Source organism: Lates calcarifer, linkage group LG16_LG22 (assembly GCF_001640805.2).
Source record: "Lates calcarifer isolate ASB-BC8 linkage group LG16_LG22, TLL_Latcal_v3, whole genome shotgun sequence".
NCBI lineage: Eukaryota > Metazoa > Chordata > Actinopteri > Centropomidae > Lates > Lates calcarifer.
In genome coordinates, this window is record NC_066848.1 from 12,363,159 (window position 1) to 12,382,459 (window position 19,301).

The 19,301-nt window shown below is 41.6% G+C and overlaps 1 protein-coding gene across 1 annotated transcript in view; it reads right to left on the minus strand.

Annotated features, from left to right (window-relative positions):
- The window catches only part of fmn2a (formin 2a), a 39,544-nt gene that overhangs the window by 19,613 nt on the left and 630 nt on the right, over window positions 1-19,301 (minus strand). The window contains exons 2-7 of the mRNA XM_018696992.2: window positions 16,093-18,318; window positions 13,181-13,344; window positions 8,968-9,120; window positions 7,238-8,082; window positions 6,570-6,711; window positions 1,362-1,449 (exon numbers count right to left, since the gene is read on the minus strand). Of these exons, the coding sequence (XP_018552508.1) occupies window positions 1,362-1,449; window positions 6,570-6,711; window positions 7,238-8,082; window positions 8,968-9,120; window positions 13,181-13,344; window positions 16,093-18,318 (3,618 nt within the window). The remainder of the gene's footprint in view (window positions 1-1,361; window positions 1,450-6,569; window positions 6,712-7,237; window positions 8,083-8,967; window positions 9,121-13,180; window positions 13,345-16,092; window positions 18,319-19,301) is intronic.

A 19,301-nucleotide genomic window follows, 5' to 3' on the forward strand; every position in this document is an offset into this window, starting at 1 on the left:
ATAATTTTTATCATGTTCATTTTCTTAGTTTAGCAATGTTAGCATGCTAACAAATTACACTGAACACAGCTGAGGCTGATGGGATTGCCATAAACCTGATGATGGTCAACCTCATGGTGGTGGCATCACATTACAATTCATCCTCTGGGAACCATGAATATCTGTATGAAATTTCATTACAAACCATCCAATAGTAGTTGAGATATTGCAGTCTGGACCAAAATGGTGGATTGACGAGCTAACAGACTGACATTGCCATTATCATCACCCAGGACCTCAAGTGGGAGCTAAACATCAGCTCCCTGATCAAGAAAGCCCAGCAGAGGATATACTTCCTGCAGCAGCTGAAGTTCAACCTGCCAAGGACAATGATGGTGCACTTCTACACCTCCATTATTGAGTCCATCCTCACCTCCTCCATTACCATCTGGTACACTGCTGCTACTGCCAGGGACAGAGGCAGACTGCAGCGTTTCATCCGGTCTGCTGAGAAGGTGATCGGCTGTAACCTGCCTTCTCTCCAGGACCTGTACACCTCCAGGACCCTGAGGCGGGCAGGAAAGATCATGGCCGATCCCACCCTCACCCTGGTCACAAATTCTTCAGGACACTCCCTTCTGGCAGGAGGTTGCGGTTCCCCAAAACCAAGACCTCACGCCACAAGAACAGTTTCTTCCTGTCTGCAACTGGGCTCCTCAACAAGATCTAGCCCCCCTCCCCAAACACACACATGCAGACTGTCACAGACTATAATCCCCCCACCCCCCACTACACGTTATATTAACGTACATCTATGCGTTACATTAACACACATCCGGACAATCACTGCCACCTTCTAACATTTTTGCACTCTACACTTTACACTTTATGCTTTACACTTTACTTTTATTATGTATATTTATGTTCCTGCTCTTCGCTCTTTTTGACTATAACTGTCCTTTAGCACCAATACACCAAGACAAATTCCTTGTATGTGCAAACTTACTTGGCAATAAAGTCTGATTCTGATTTGGATTCTACAACCATGCAGCTACTGTGACTAATAAAAACCACTGATGAAATTAGTTTAATATTGCTAACACTCTTAAGTTAAACAACAAAGCAAATATGCAACAAAAACCAGACCTTTTTTCATACAAAAAAAGAGGTCCACTGAATATCAGAACAGCATTTTTCATTTGTATTTTTTTTGGAAACTGTTGGAAAATATATTGAGTCACTGGAAAATGTGCTGTACTTAATACTGATTTACTATTTCCCCACACTGACCATTATAGTAATGCTTTCAAAACCACCTACACAGCACTGTATCACCTCTCAAAGTGCCAGTTAACATACATGACCCACATGATAACACTTACCATTCTGGATGTCTTTCATATCAAGGTGAATGCTGGACATGAGGATACCCACAGCCTGCGAACGCTTGTTGCTCAATAGCTTCACCACCTGCGAGTTGATGAAAGAGATGTGAGCAGTAAGGTTATACCAGGCCAGAGAGAACAGAGATGTTAATACTCCATACACCATGACGTACACATGCAGACAAAACACTTAATAACCGACTGGAAACAAAAGACGGCAACATCACTCCCCCTTTGTCTGTTTCCTTCTGTGGGAGGAAAACTTAAGACTATTCACCCACAAACATTAGGAAAATTATAATGCTGTCTAGATGTATTACAATGATTCTCCCCATCCATCATCTTTCATTCTGGTGATTAAGAACTTACAGATCATTTAAACAACAAGGGGCTTATTTGCTAAGCAGACAATGATCACATGGATTGACTGATTAAACATACAAAGAATATGCAAAGGGGAAAGAAGTCCATCAAAAGTTATAATAATAACTTGCATCAAAACTATTTTATTCAAAAAATCCAAACTGCCACAAAAGTTTCAGTATTAACAAATGTCAGCTGAATAATAATAATTTCCACAGCCAGGAGTTGAATATCAAACCAGTGTTGTTATAATGCATGTAAACCTAGATCCTAGGGGGGGTTATACAGTGTCTAAGTAAGCAGAAGTGTGCACTGGGTAGTAAAGTGGTGAAGGGACAGGACAGGAAACCCGTAGCCTACTACGATCCAGACAGAACGCTTCCATCTAAACCAGATCACACAGACCACAGACCTCTCAAACACACAGGAAGTTATATCACCAGGCCTCAACTGTCTCTGTTTTCCTGGCTCAACCACAGCTTCAGGGGACAGGCCATCCCCGAGAAATGATGCTGAGTGCCTTCCACAGTGAGTCTGTGATAGCCAGTGTATGGCAGCTGCGCAATGGGCATTTAGAAAATGAGTCATTAGTCATGTTTCATCATCTGACCTGAGTCTCCCAAATGTACAAACAAGTTTGAGTTACATTAAACAGTTCAGTATTTTAGTCCCTAACAGAGATCCCTTTACTAGTTTATTATTTTATAATGGAACACAGCTGGATCCATGAACCACCATAGTTATTGACATTATTTTCTTGACGAACATTTTCAACAATAACCTTTTAGGACAACAAAACAAACCCTAGGAAATTTAATCTAATACAGAGTTTTTGGTTTAATTATATGTTGATCTTTTGATCCATTTATCACTTCAGGGTTAGCCAAACTTTCATCAACCATACAGCTCTGAATAACATGAGAAATAAATTCCCGAGGTACAACTTGTTCTCTGAAAAGATGCTGAAAGAGACCTAAAAATTAAGTGGTATTTAAGTAGCACAGAAAGTAATTATAAATTACCCTCTAATCACTTTGTCATTTAGCTTTGGGATCAAGCCCTTAAACTAAAACTAATTATAATCAAAGTCGTCTTGACCCACAGGTCAATGGTGATACACACACATTACTGTATATACATACAACTTTTACTAACTGTTTAGCATTTCAGAAACTTTTCTTGAAAGTGTTGGGTGAAACAGACCTCTATGTATATTTCAAATACATTGTATGCATTTCTTATCACCTGACGGTCTGAACTGAGTAGTGGAGGTGTAGGGAGGACAAACAATTACCAGTTACATACAGTCTAAGGAGAGAGTGAGACTTGAATTAGAGATATTGTGTGAGGTAAAAGTGACAGGTACATGCTAGTGTGCTATACACAAACGGTAGTGAGTTATTATAGTTTGGCCAGTTAGTTTGCCCTGGTCACCAACATAGTTTAGCAGCTGGATGTGCAGCTATGAATGTGACACACAGCTCATGAAAGGAGTTATGGCACTTGTTATGTGAGCACACAGACATGATACACATATTTTTCGATTTTCTACAACTTTACAACCTTATGAGAATAACATCCTCTCTGAGGTCCATCACAAATAAATGTCCATAAACCTGCTTAGATATCATAGAAAAAGATGCTTCTTTTAACTCCAGAACATGCCTGAGAACATGATTCATGCAGTTTTAAAGTAATTGGATAAATTTGTCTGCATTCATGGATACATTTCAAACAGGAATGGCTGATGGCCAAGTCAGCATACTTTGTTAATTGTGCCAATTTGATGAAATGTAAATGAAAAGAGGCTAAAGTTATGGACCACCCACAGCTAACGTCTTCACTCCATGACATTGTACTTCCTGTTTACATCCCCCAAAGCATCATGGGAACTGCATAGGAAGAGCATGATAATACCACAAATAGAGGTAAGACTAAGAACAGATATATATATATATATATATAATAACAAAGTAGGAGTGGGAGGCTGTGGGGGTGCAGCATCTTTGAAAGACCCAGGATTAGTTGATTTATCATTCATTCATACATACATAGACATATTATATACAGTGAAAGAGAACTAGTGATAATACTGCTGGATTGACCTAGAGTGCCATGAAACCAAAGCCCCAAATCTTCAATTTCAAACAGATGGATATTACACAATCCAATTTCATAACCACCGTGCCACTGCGCCTCCATACAAAAAAGACAGCAGCATAAACCGTAAAACAGCTCCTCCTTTAAATGTCTCTGCAAGGGTCAATACTTGACTCTAGATTATTGCAGCATTTCTTCACATCTGATACTGATGTCAGCAGAGGCCTTTAAACTGGCCTCTGCCAGTTGACGTCAAAGCTGCTCTCTAGTGGTCGCTCTGGAGAGGATGCTTGTCCCCTCTCATCAGGAAAACAGTTGAACTCACAACACACAGGGGGATGGGAAGAGCAGCAAGTAGTAGGAGACGTGATCAATTGCCTTGAGGCCTGGGGCCAGTCCTCATGAGCTGGAGATGTCAAAGGTTGGCTCCAAATTGGGGTCAGTCACAGTTCTATGAGTGTTTTTCTTTTGCTGTTATTGACTTCAATATCTTCAGCACAACTGTTGTGTTGGAGAACATCCACAGCAGTTTCATGCAATGATGATCAAGGGAATTAAACCCACACCCAGTTCAATTTGTCTCTTGTCTCTCACAATTTAGCAATACAACCACAACATGAGCTGCCTCATGATGTGGTTGCCTACTTATTCAGAGCTCAATCAATCAGACCATCACAGTGAGGAAAGTCTGTCTTAACAGAGATGAGGACACTCATTCTGATTGTATTCCATCCCCCTGACATGTGTCATCTCTACGATCACACTAGTGGCACCACCTCTATTCTTACAGGTGTGGTGCTGCTGTGCTTTCCCTCTATTGTGTCTCTCAGGTGTGGAAATAATCATCTGACAGCTCCTGGAGTGTCAACATGCTCCATGATGTTGAAGTGTGTTTGAAAAGGAATTCCTGTATCAAAGTGTGATTTTTCTTGTGAAGGGCAAACTCACTTAGCTTATCTACTGTTTCCCATCACTGTTGACTTTTGTGCTCTAATGGATCAAAGCCGCAAGGTGAGTTTATTTCCACTGGGTGTTTTGGATGGTAAAATTTACTGTATGTGGTCTATTCAGCTTCAGTTAGTTAGAGCAACATTCATGACTATTTCTGATTTCTGCTATAAATTATAGACAGAAGAACATAGATAAAGTGAACAGAACTGTAGAATGACATGGCATTAATGACAGGATTTGTGATAGTAAAAACAACTTAAAAAAAACTTTGATATTGATATTTAATTCAGACATTACACTCACTTTATGCAGTATCACTGACAACTCCTCTGCCATAAGAATAATTTGAGAGACGTTACAATAAATAAATAATAATCATATACAATACATAAGGGCTTTAACTTAGCTAATGTAGTTACCTGGTTGCCTCCTGCTATGTGCATATTCCTCATGAAAACACAGCAGTAGCTCAAACTGTTCTTATACAAGACTCTCAGGACTCTTCACAGCTTGAGGATCACATAACTCTCCAAAGCACTGAGCACTGCAAAAGTGTTACACTCAAGTAAACCCATGAACAGATGAAACCACTAAACACAGAGGCTGGGGATCATGTGATTTTTGATCCATATCTCTCTGACAAACTTGTCCGTTTGTTTACTTACATTGGCAGTTTTCGCCACCCTGTGGACTGTACACCTGTCACAACTCAGTCATTCCTTATATTGTCTGGCAGCATTTAAATGCTGGCCACCCAGGTGTTGGACAGTTAGTAAGGCCCCTTCATCTTAGTTTAGAGTCCACTGACATGTTTTCAGATTTACAGCGTTGGAAATATAGAATTTTTTAAGGAGGTTGTGCAGTGTGGCCTCAGGAACCACTTAACTGGACCTACATTATTATCATTATTGTTTATATCATGAAAGATAGGGGAGTTCAACCATTTTATCACACAAGTCAAACTTTCATTCAGCTGCAACCTTTTCATATTTTGGTGTTGTGTTTCACTTCATCACTTCCCATAAACTAAGAAGATTTCCCACAAACGTCCACGCCTGAGACCAACATTTCATCTCAGCAAAAACTGTCGGGTGATTCTACTGGGTCTCTATTAGAGGGGTGAAGCGGTCTTCCCTGGTGCAACATTATTTGTGATTTAGACACATAATTTGGGTGAATAGTACATTAACATAAAAATCGTGACTAGAGCAGCTTTAAATTGTAGATCAAATGCTTGACTCCCAGATTGATGGAGTGACATAAAGGGCATTGGGGAGGGAAACAGTCTGACTATTAAAGTAAGTCACACAGAAAGCACAATGGGAGGAACCACATCACGAAATACAGCTCCCAGGCTTCTCCCTCCCTTCTTTTTTTCCTTCTCTCCTCTCTCCCTCTCTCTCTCTCTCGAACAGTCATCACCGTCGTGAGGTTTCTTCACCGCACGCGAGACATTGGCTCCGTGCCACTGGATGGTCACGGGGGAGTCGGGTGGGAGCCAGAGCTCACACCACATAATAACTGTCTGGCTGAAGCAGTTCCTCCTGTCACTCAAAGCAACTCAGAGACCGACAGTGAGGAGAAATGGAAAGGAACTGGAGCATCGGAGGAGTGAGAGTAAAGATGGGAAAAGCCCTAAAGAGTGGCGTATTTGGTGACCCAGGGTGACACACACACACACACAAATTTGTATACATAAAACAAATCAGCTCAGTATATTGTAGTATATAGTACATATGTTGAATATGGAAACAAACACACAGAGATACACAACCATGAAACATACTGTACCTGTTTGGCCTTAGACTTGCTGATTGTGTCTGAAATTGGCTTTTTCTTCTCCTTAACAGCACTTTTGGAGAACAGCTCCACAAATTCTTCAAAATCCACAGTTGGTTCCTCAATTTTCTCCCACACCAGCGAGCCAATTTGTCTAAAGATAGGAAGAAAGAGCGATTATTTACAGTGTAAGTAGGCGAGCTTTAATCTGCCACGAAAAGTCCACTTTTATAGTGTAATTCATGTTGTTATTTCACCACAACAGACATTTTTAACATTTCTAGATTGTCTTCTGCTGTTTTATGAGTAATCATTTGTCATCTTTTGCAGAGTAAAAATCCATAAGTTATACACTTGTCAAAACTGTCAGCCAACAAATTACATTAAGAATTCAGTATCAAGTTCCTTACTTGCAAATAAATCAAGTGGTCTATTTCTAGACGTTTATTCAACTACAATTTTCCAAGCCTTATTAAGGAAAGAAAACCTGGTTCAAGTCAATTCACTGCTGACCACAATGCCTGGACTGCATCACTTTCATTTTCCACAAGGTTAGCATCTCTATTGCCGTCACAGCATGTGGCTGATCTTTATCTTAAGTGGACAAGCTTCCCCTCAATTCTCTACTGTTCGGCACAAATGATCCATGTCTATCTTCACTTTATACAGCATATCCTTACTTTTTAGCATGCAGCTGTATGCGTGTCCAGTAGAGTGGCTTCATTGGCTTGGGGGGCTCTATCACAGCCTTGGCAGAAGCAGCTTCCTGGACCATCATGGAGGGCATGGGGCCTGGTGGAGGTGGAGGCCCAAAGCCTGGGGGTGGGGGTGGAGGTGGGGGCCCCATTCCAGGCGGAGGGGGTGGCGGAGGAGGGCCCATGCCCGGCGGTGGAGGAGGTGGGGGTGGAGGTCCGAAACCAGGCGGGGGAGGAGGTGGTGGTGGTGGACCAAAACCTGGCGGTGGAGGAGGGGGAGGGGGAGGCGGTGGTGGACAAGGTCCAAGACCGGGTAAGGGTGGCGGAGGTGGTGGTGGAGGAGGAGCGGCACCCCCTGGTAAAAGTGGTGGCGGTGGTGGTGGGGGTGGGGGCATACCTCCAGAGATTGGAGGGGGAGGGGGCGGTGGGGGTGGAGGAGCTTGATGGGTGCTGCTCTGTTGCCTCTGTTGGCACGTGCAAACAAAGCTCTCTTTAGATTTGGGGATAGAGGAAGAAACAGAGGACGACATGCTGCCTGATCCTCCGTTGAAAGGCACATCAAACTTAAACCCCTCCTCCACAGGCGAGGTCTGGACAGACACCTCCTGGCTCATCTTTCCCAGTCTTCCCCCTCTTATCTGTGAGGCCTTGTGGTGGACAGCGCCCAGAGCTCCCATATTATCCCCGCTGCCCTTTGCCAAGGAGGCCTGCTGGCCCTGCAACACAGCAATCTTAATCCGCAGGTCATCGATGGTCTTCTCCAGCTGAGGGATGAGACAGCTTTCATCCTCTGAGGATGACTGACCCGACTTCAACCTGCTGGATTCTGTCTGTCAGCGAACGAGAGCAATGATTTTCACTTAACATGCTACTATGACTACATTAGGATTCACGAATGTGCTTTGTGTTTTTCCTATATGGAACCTTCTTTAAAAATGGATAATCAAGCCCATCTTGTACTCTAAATGTTAAAAAGCAGACAGAAAATTTGCTGTTAAATCTTGGACATATTATAATTTAATAAATTACACTTTATAAACAGTAGAAACACCCACAACTGAAAGAGCTTAGTGACAGAGCTATGAGCTAAAGAAGGGTCAAGAAAGTCCATTATGTCTAGACTCCATCAGACCTCTGGCTCCAGACTGGTTAGAGCCGGGATGAGGGGATACTGAGAGATTTGACCCCAGAGACAGTGAGTCTCGTTGGGCCTCACATGGGGAGGGTCTGTGTCTGCTAGTGCACATTCCCCAGTTGTGGTCACATCGTTGAATCTTAAAGGAGAACGTTCAGTGAGTATGGCCTTCTTAATTTATGAACTCCTCCAGGAAAGAGGGAGGTTCACTGCAACAGTCTAACAAGTCTTTCAAGACAAGCCTGACCTCTGGTGGACAAAAAGGAATTTGCAGTTTGTAGCTGATGCAGATTATCCAGAACAACTTTGAGTAACACAACTGAGGTTTACTAGTCTTTGGTACTTTGACAGGTCACATGAGTCATGCGGTTTCAGATTTCAAAATAATTAGCATTAAAGTAATAATTGCATCCTTCAAGTAATGATAAAACTATGAGGACAAAATGTATTGTATTTCAAAATATTATATTTGTTTCAAATCTCTTCAGACAATTTTGCACATTCAAAGCGAGCATTATGCAGTGTAGACAGGGCAAACATACTATAAAATATTTATAGAAGAAGAGAGGGTGCAACCAACCTGAGAGAGCAGAGCTCCTGGTGTCTTGGTTGATGACTGATTCAAGGACGATCTCAAGCTCGGCACTCTGCCTGTGCTTCGCCCCCCGTAGAGTTCCCACAGGTGAGAAGACACTGGCAGGCCAACAGATGCCCAGGTGTACAGCTGCTCCTCCTGCACACAATTTAGTAAACAAGCAAGTGCATTTAAAGTAAATGAGCTCAGATCCAAGGTCAGATGTTTGTGCTTAAAACTACTTGCACCCTCCAAGGACTAGTGCCTACTGCACATCGTACAGTGTGAACACATGGTGGGATGCACCATGATTAAAGGTAAATGACATGCACCTGGAATATGAGTTAAGTGGTAGTTCTCTCTGCAAGGTTCAAGTGTGGAAACACTTGTGGCTAATATGCAGCAGTGTTTGTTTCCCTTTGCATAGCCAATGTAGCACCCAGTCCAAAAAAAATGTTGCTGTGAAAGCAAAATCTTGGCCTCTAGCTTACTGTTATACAGCATCACTTTGTTTATACAAGTTATAAAGTACAATAATCAATGACTACGACTTTGATGGTTTCTGGCTTTCAAAGTTAACTGTCCTCCTGTGTTTGTATTAAACAAAGACTCCCCTACTCCGTGAAACATCACATGTCTAGATTTGATATTACTAAATGATCTGGGGGTACTGCTGGACCTCATCTACAAAAGGGCTGAGCGTCAGTGGTAAGAGATAAAAACTGGGCCCAAGAACACACTGAAAGAATTATTCTTGCATTCCTTCTCCCCCTCCCTCTTTCCTCAAATGGTCCACTTTATAACCACTTGTATGTGTGTATGCAATACTGCCCCTCAAGATGCCTCAAGACTGTGCAACCACAAAGCTTCTTTGGCAGCAGGCTTCTTAATGATCCCATCAAGTGTCAAAAAAGATACTTTATCACAGCTGTAGGTAGTTTATGTATGTGTGTCTGTCAGTCTCTTCTTAGCAAATAAAAATGCTAAGCTAGAGCTGTTTGTTAGCGAATGTTGCTGGATGAAAACTGCTTAATCCTTCCAATGCATGGTGAGCCATGTTTCTCAAATAGTTCCTTCTTAATCACCTCAATAACAAGCAACTAATTATAATCTGAGAATTATTTCATTTGCATTTGTATTCATGTTATGTTACAGTATTTATTTTAATGACTAAAGACAGTACCAGACATGACAACAGACACCTGTAAAGACTGTGAGGCCCATTCAAGCTCAGTTAGGCTCATTTGCATTTGCATACCAGTTTGCACTCTGCCTTGTGAAAAGGTGAAAATATATGTCAGATAAACAGCACTTTCTGTCCCTTCAGTAATGGTATAGTAATCAAGTTATGTGAACTGTTTCAACAGGAATAAAGGATTATCTTATCTTATATTATGTTTTGCACTTTCCTTGGTTTTCTTAAATACTTGAGAGCCTTCCATTTTCCTAATGCAAGTAATTTTTCCCATGGAAAGTGGCATGTAGCACTTAATGCCATGCAGTGACAAATTATATGATAATATTCCACAGTGAAAAGCAAATCATTGAACAGTTAGATTACATAACTCTGCTTAATGTGTGTGAAGACTTAATGTACACATGAATCATATGTGAGCATAAATATCCTATCTTTTTCAGAGACTTGGACCCTGAATTTCCCAAAATATATTGATGTTCTCTGAGTGTTTCTCGCAGGAAAAAACCCATCAGCTGAACTCTAGTAACCTGACCTACAGCCAGAAACAGTCATGCACACAAGGTACAAAAAGCATGCCAGACTGATGTAAGCCAATGCCACTCATTAGTATTTATCCACTCAGCCATGTTTTGCCAAGTGTAAAAGGGATGACACTTGATTTATTCACAGTTCTTAGATACTCATCCTCCCCAAACCCCAGCTTTAGACTGAATGAGGCTGATGGAGTATTTAATTTCAGGCAGTATGCAGAACAAGAGACAAACCACTCATACATTTGTTCACTCCAGCATAATACAGTGAATTGGATACACTGCCATATTTAGGCAGCAAAGTGGAGGGCATAAAGGAGATGAGAGATAAGGATGGAAATATAAGGAAAGGAAGACAGAGAAAGAGAAGACAGCGGTGCAGTAAATGATTAATTTCAACATAGAATTTAGCTGTAAAAGGAAGAGAGTATAAAGGCTTATGATATAAAAGGGCTTCAAGTGAGAAGGCTGCAGAGACGCAAAGACAGACTAATGATTTATTTTGAGAGGGAGATTAGCTGTGAGACAGAAAGCAATAACAATGAGATCTGTACTTTCAATGGCAACAGCAAAGGTTGTTCTTGGTCAAGCTGAATAATGCAGGACTCCAGGCCAAGCTGAGCGAGTGAGGAGCTTTTTGCTGGGGAAGAGCAGCCTGAGCCCAGGGCACGTGGAGCTGTTATATAACATGGTCAGCAGATGGTCTACGCAAGCACAGATGTGTGTATGTGTGCATTTGTGTGTGTGTGACTAAGTGAGTGTCAGAGGGACTGCTATTAATCCAACCATGCGAAGGAAATGTCTGAACATGTATGGGTGTCTTGAGCTGTCCTTTTGTATATATGCAGTGCACATGTGTCTTTAACATACTCATGGAACTGTGGACCACTCACAGAGTTGAAAAAAGAAAGTGCTCTACATTTGTGGCCTATTGTAAGTGCACACTACACAAGCAGAATAAGATGTGACTGAATTTGAGAGATTTGTGTCGTATTTATGCGAACAAAATAGCTTTAGAGCATACGTGTTATCTTGCTTTTGTCTGTGTGTGTTTAGTTGTTTGTGTTTAGGTTTTCACATGAGCATGTACAGTATATGTGCATGCATGTACATCTGTGGGGGAGGTGTGCTGTGCAGCTAGAGATCAACACTAATCTGCTGACATTCTTTGGTATTCAAGGGAGAAAATAACAGCCAAGCTAGCACCAACAAGCTCACTGCTAACATTTGGTAGCTAATGTTTACCAGTTTGGTTTAGCATGTTAGCATGCTAATCTTTTGTTAATTAGCACACAACACAAATGAGGCTGATGGGAAGGTTATTAGTTTTGTAGGTATTTGGTCATACACAAATTTTGACCCAATGATGGCACCTGATGAAAAGTCAAGGGGATCACAAAAGTGATGACAATTAATGCTCTGGGGAATATGAAAAGGAAAGTTAGGGGAAATCACCAGGCCAGTAGGATTCATTTTGGGACCATGAATGTCTGTAGAATATTTCATAGCAAACCACCCAACAGTTACTGAGATATTTCAGTCTAGACCAAAGTGGTGAACTGAAAAACATTGCCATCTGCAGTGCCACACTGCTAGAGTGGGTAAAAATAACAATAACGATAAAAGAGATAATTAAACTTATCTCAGCGTCTCACAGGAAATAAAATGATTAATTTCAAGGCCACATGCACAGATTACACATAGACACACACACACTGAAGGTAGAGTAGTTCTAATAAGTGTATGACAAAAATAATTTGTTCATAATCTTTCCATAGTTATACGTCCTTAACTCAAACCTATAGTATACCATGAAGTTCAGCTAGATGGACCCAGCTAGAGGGGAAACTTGACAGACATGGATTTGACAGTGGCAGTGGTGAACTGTGCAAAGGATTGTGATGTGTATGAAATTAGGTCTGTGCAAAACATTACTGGAATGAAGAATTAAAGATTCATGACATCAACTTTCACATGGTCACCCTGGCTACATGCACCACTGCTCTTCAGATAATGAAATGTCTCTGAGATGAATCACAGTAACATAGCAATACAGGGATACATATTTGCACGACTATAAATACATACACATACACACACACACACACATACACACACACACACACACACACACATAATATATATGTATATATAGCATTTTCTGCACATGCTCTTTTTTGCATACCAGCCAATGTTATATTATCTTCAGGCAATGAGCTGTTATGAAAAGTTAATGTGAGAAATGTAAGTCTTTGTTCTCAAGCCATTGGGAAAATAGCTAACAAGATATATCACAACTTGTTAAGTTAAAGTCAAGGAAAAAATGAATGCTATCTGAGAGTATCACCTACCTTCTCCCTATACTTTGACTGTACACTAAACAATAACCTCAGCAAAGTCAGTTCAGCTCTGGGTCAAGCTGAAGCAAGGAAGGCTTGTGTCATTTTTGTTAAACAAGTGTGATGACAGACAGTGAAGAGAAAGGTCTTACATTAAAGACTGTTGAGACAGTGCCATCTCCATGGGGCTCTGGGGAGCCATTGCTGAAGGGATGCAGCAGACCCTGGACCAACATTCGGTGACACAACTCCTTTGCCTCTTCTTCTGAACCCCCATCTCCATGATGCATACACAGCCTGTCCAACAGAGTGCGACCTGAGATCAGAAGAGAGATGAGGTGTAAAAATAAAATAAAAAAAGCCTGGGGAATACAGAGCTCCATTTTCTTTGTGGAGAAGAGGTAATCACAGATAAGTTAACCTCGATTCTGGACTCCAGTGAATATTTTTATACTACTTATTTTTAGATGGTATAACAAGGAGTTGAAGAGAGATGTCTCACTTTCAGATGTGATAATTAAACACCTACATTTGCAAACTCTGTTCACACCGTTTACATGTGTGTGTGACAAGAAAGATGGTGTTAATTGTGAATTAAAAAATGCAAAAATGATATCTATCTATCTAATAATATCACAGAGTTGTCTATTTTGAGCTGTGAGAAATATAGAAATTTGCCATAATCTCTAAGTCCAATATCCCAGATACGGAAGGAACCTGTTTCTTAATGATGGCAGGAGCAGAAGTAATCATTAGGGGTTGGAAGAGATATTGACATCAACAGAGGGTGCAGAGCCTCAAAGAAAACACAGGAAGGCCAACCCTGACACACTCTACAGTATGTTGTTAATGTTGTCAGACTAGTTTATTTTTATTTTTTTCAAACCATGTGATTCAGGGGATAACATCAAATGAATTAACAACGTCCCATGACTCATGGTCCTGTGGTCATTCATTTGAGGACATTGGAGTTGTGTTTGACAAACACTAATGAAGGCTAATGCTGAAAATTGATTGTTTCTCTTAAACTGTATGACATATGGTTTTTTTTTTTTTTTTTTTTTTTTTTTTTTATATTGATTCAAATCCAGAGTCAAATTAGCTTGGGTTTAGATATTTCCAAGTTTGAGTTATCAGTGTCAGGGAATGTGTTGTCAGTTTTTTGACAGATCTGTTTATTTATTTATTTTTGTTGTTCCATTTTTTGTCTTTTCTCTTAGCCCTCCCTATCCCTCCTAAGGGTGGTGTGTGACCTGGAAAATTTGCTGAACTGATCTGTATCATCATGAAATCCTGAGTTAGTGAGTGATGGAATGGTAAAATGAGCAGAATTGTTGTGAATAAAAACAGGCCAGAATATATCCTACAATTATGAAATGCCAGAGAGGTAAAATGTTGATGTTAATGGGGATTTGAGATACAGCCTACCTCCACTGTTTGGCTACAGTAAATTCACCTGACGAAATGCGAACGGATCTCATATCATGACTTATTTTTGTCATGCAGATAAACTGTCACTTGGGTTTAATATCCACAAGTGTGCACTGTGTGTGTGTGTGTGTGTGTGTGTGTGTGTGTGTGTTTTTGTCTAAGCTAGTGGAATCAGAGGATGGCATCGTCGTGGGTGGGTGGCAGTGTTGTCATTGGGTCCTCTGATTTATGACCACAGGCGCAGACAGTGGAGAGCAGCTGAGCTCTTGAAAGGCACCACAACAGAAAGGCGGACAGAGTGGCATTGTTTCATGAGAAGGAGGCTTTTGTTCTGAAAACACTTCTCAATAAAGAACCCCCACTGTTTCAACAGGGTTTTTATGAGCTATTGTACTTTTAAATCATAACTTTAGTATTCCCGCTGTGATAATTTGTATAATGTGATCATTTGTAAGCCATTAGAATTTAAATCACTATGCAATTACTATAATCATTTCACAATACTATTGCATAATCTCAAATGAGGATGGGGCTTGGAGCAAAACTAATATGAGTCACATCCGGCCCACTGGGGATTCCCAACAACAGTAGGAATAAATGATTAACTATCTAAAGCATTTTCAGGGAAGCACTTTTTGTTTACACCCCCAGGATACACTGGCCAGGAAGAGGTTATTTTTGTGAGAGTGGAGTCAATCAATGACAAATGTCCGCTTCATTAAAAGGAAAAGTCTGGTTATAATATATATATATAATTTTTTCTCACTGTCAACAAATCCCATGAAAAAATGAAAACCAATAATATATTTGTCATACTATCCCTCTATTTGTAAAATCACGCATCCAAATATGCAACTGCAGCTGAAAATAGGCCACAACAAATGCACGATATTCTCCTGTTTGAGTAACATTTGCTGAGAGCTATAGTTCCTCACTGTTTACAAACTATTGACCCCCCCCTCCGTTTAACAATGAAATTATATAAACAAATAGGCTCAGAGCTGTGTCAAAGTCAAGCAGGGAGGTATCGAGAGACTAACATGTTGTTGGACCTTTTATGGGATTTGTTGCCAAGAAGATATATAATAACACCAGCCTTATTCTTTATGTTTGGTCTATATCTAAATTCATACAAATAGTAAAGTATAAAATGGGCTTTAGCAGGCAGTATATAAATAGAGAGCATGGATACTGTGGGGCTGTGATGTAAATCTGCCAGATGTCTTTTGTCTGGAAGACAATTCATTCTTAATCCTTTCTTCTCTGCCTCATCATTCATTACTTCCTCTCAGGCAGATCCCCTGGTTCTTGTTCATTCATGTTTTTACACATCCTGGTATCATCCAATTGGTTCAAAATTCATGAGGCTACTCCCTCCTGGTTCACATCATCCAGTCAAGTAACCTAAATATATATCTCCTTATCCCTTACCCAAAGAGAACTATTCTTTGGTAAAGACGGTGGGTTATATTGCTAATGGATTATAGGGTTATTTTACATAATAAGGTACTAATCAGTGAGGGAGTCCATACCAAAAAGTCCAATCTATGTTTTATTAACAGTCTTAACATACCTGCCCTGACTGACTTCATGTATGGCAACAGTTCAACTACCCGTTTCACATGTGACTCACCAGAGAAGACATCCAGGTAGGGTACTGTAGTAGTGGAGGTCTGCCGTCCATAATGTGCTCTCCTGGAGCCCAGTGTCCAGTAAGTCCCACCTGTGTGACTCTTCTCTGGTGTCTCCTGCTCTGGGAATTTGGCCCCGCCAACCTGCCCTCCTCTTCGCTCAAACACCTCTGGGGACCAGTCTGCAGACACGCTGAGAGGCCCAGCAATGGAGCAGGACCTCTGCTTGCGTCTCCTAAATCCCTGTGTCCCGCTGGATTCCACTGAAGCACTGTTGGCATCTGTTTTCCTTGGCACGTGGGGGCTAGTTAATGGGGAGCCAATTGGAGAGGTGAGCTGCCTGGTGGTGGTCTTAACATAGGAGGGGTGAACTGGAGGGTAGAGTTTGACAGTGGAGGGGGAGCTGGAGGATGTCTGCCTAGGTTGAGAAACAGAGGGGCTATCTGTTGTTAACTGGCTAAAAGACATACTACTTTTCCTCCTTTTCAGGGACAGGAAGCCCCGTCTCACCGCTTCCTCTTCCTCTTCCCTCTCCATAGACAAGTCCAAGCTGCTTGCACTTTTGTGAGCCCCCACTGGCCCTGCCACCACTGGATCCAAGCGAACACATGGCACACTTATGTTTTTGCCCTGTGCAGCGAGATTACCTTGACACTGCTGGTGGTGGAGAATGGGGCTCTCCAAGTCTTCCTGTGGCTCCTCGGCACTCTCATACGAGGTGGTGGTGGCTGTAGTGTCTGGGAAGCTGTACGTGCTGTTAGTCTTTGGGAAAAGGCTGCCACTGCTTCTCTCCGTGTCTGGGGCTGAAGACGGCGGACCACTTTCACTCAGGGACCCTGGACCAGATGAATTTCTTGATATGGGTATGTTGTGGCTTTCGTTCTCTAATTTCTTACATTCACCTATTATTTCTTGATCTACACTTCCACTACCAACCCCCTTATCCAGATTAAACTGCTGGTTAGATATTACCTTCTCAAGGGTTTTGTTTCCCTCAGACGTCGAGCCTTTAGGTAAGTGGCCAGTTACCATCTCCAGTACCCCGCTGGTGGCCACGCATTGGTCTCTTATGGCCTGCTGGATGTCAGAGAGCAGGTCTTCATTTTCAGCTGCTGCTGAGTGAAAACTGTAGAGGTCAGCGTCTGACCCCGAGCTTGTCTTCCGGCAAATCTCATCCACCATGGATTGTTGATCCCCGTCGACATCTAATAGCATTCCCATGTCATCAGTTGACAGGCTCGACTCTGGACCGGCTGCTTTGCCGAAGTGTGTTGACCTCCCGTCTTCCAAAATGTCATCCTTAGACAACCCTTTTGCCTTGGATAAACTCTTCCTGATCTTCATGCTGGAAAACACAGAACTCTTCGACTCTGGCTTAGATTTTTTCTTACCATTATGTTCTCCTCCTTTACTTATCTTGTTGTGGGACTTTTTAGATTTTTTGTCCACTTCCCTCTCATCAGCATCACCATCACCGGAGACATCCCCTGCTGCTCCATCACTTCCTCCTCCTTTCTTCTGCTTTGTCTCCTGGTTCCCCATGTTCCTGAGCAGGCGGACTCCCTTTGCTAACAGGCCATGGTGCTGGGGTCGAGGCTGAGCATGCTGGGCTTCCTCCTTGGCTGCTTCCGATTCTAGTCCTCTGTTGGTCAGAGCCCTTTCAGAACCACCTAATCCCTGCTGTTTGCCCACCACAGTTAGAGGCAGCTGTGAGGATGATGTTGCCTCCCCCAGCGCCGCTGATGCTGATGATGAAAGGAGGAGGAGACTGGCACTGACAGCCGCTGGCTCGCTACCACTCACTGCTCGCTCCCCCGCCCTCCCCTGTGCAGCCTCTCTCACTCTCTGATCCTTCCTCTCTTTTTGCCCCTCCTTTCTATCCCCATCTGCTCCAGCACGCTCGGCTGTCTTGTATAACGGGCTGCTGTTCGAGCGGGCAAGCTGTGGATGCTCCGGAGTGCGCTGCCCTTGTCCATTTTTGACTGAAGGGGAAAGAAGTTGCTTGGGATGCTGCTGCTGATGCTCTAAAATACACTGCTGTTGCTGGTGTTGATTCAGGAGTGAGTGCTGTTGTTTACGGAGGATGTTGGTAACACTGCTCTTCCTCCTTCCTTTGAAAGTGGTAGTAAAGAAACTCTCTTTCAGAAAGGGCACTTGGGTCTCCACTGTCTTAATAGTCTGCATCCTGACCACAGTGCCTTCAGCCAGAGGGGGATGATGTAGATGGGCTGAAGAAAGGAGAGAGAATGTTAAAATTGCATTGATTCATTTTATATGAACAATCACAATAGCAGAGGAAAGGCAATCTGTTGTGCAAGCAGACATAAGAGGTCTTATGTCTCTTGTTGCCACGCAGTGTGTACAATTTTTGGTGATCATAAACTGTCTTGTACTGATTAGTCCTTTCTTTTACTATATTGTCCATTGTGTATCCTGTATGTATTATATATTGTATGTGTAGAATTTATGCACCCATTACTTATATAAATGTTTTGATTTCCCAGAGATATCTGGATTGATTCAGGAAAACCTAGATTGAGATTCATGTGACAACATGCAGGTGACAACAACAGAAACAAAGCGATCTACAGAAAATTAAATGGCAACTGATCTACAAACAATTTATCAGAGCAATTTTGCAAATTGCTTGATAGCTTGTCATTTTTTAAAAAACACAAAACACCAAAGATTTAATGGTTTCAGGCTTCTGAAATGTGAATATTTGCTGTTTCTTCCTCCTCTACAATAGTGAACTGAATATCATTGGGTTTTGTACAGCTGATGGGCTTTTTCACTATTTCCTATCTAATCTACTTTGTAGATCAAACCAATAATTAATTCAGAAAATAATCAGACTTATCCATAATGAAAGTAGTTATTTTCAGCCCCAGTATATAGAGCAAATTTTATTCAAACCATATTGTACAAAACCATTCTTATGCCAAAATTTGTTTTTCACAAATTACAAATGCACTCATCTACACTTAATGAATTTACAAACATCTCTTAGAGCTAAAAATTTATATTTATTTAATTGTGTATATGTGTATGTGTGTCCGTGTGCCTGTACGAAGGCATGTAAGAGAACTGATTAATGCCTTTGGGTGTGGTTTAGTCAAAGTCGAACCTTCAAAACACTAATTATAAAAATCGCTACCTCTAAACTTTTACCAGAACTTAACAGCTGACACATTCATTAAAGTTTGTCCAA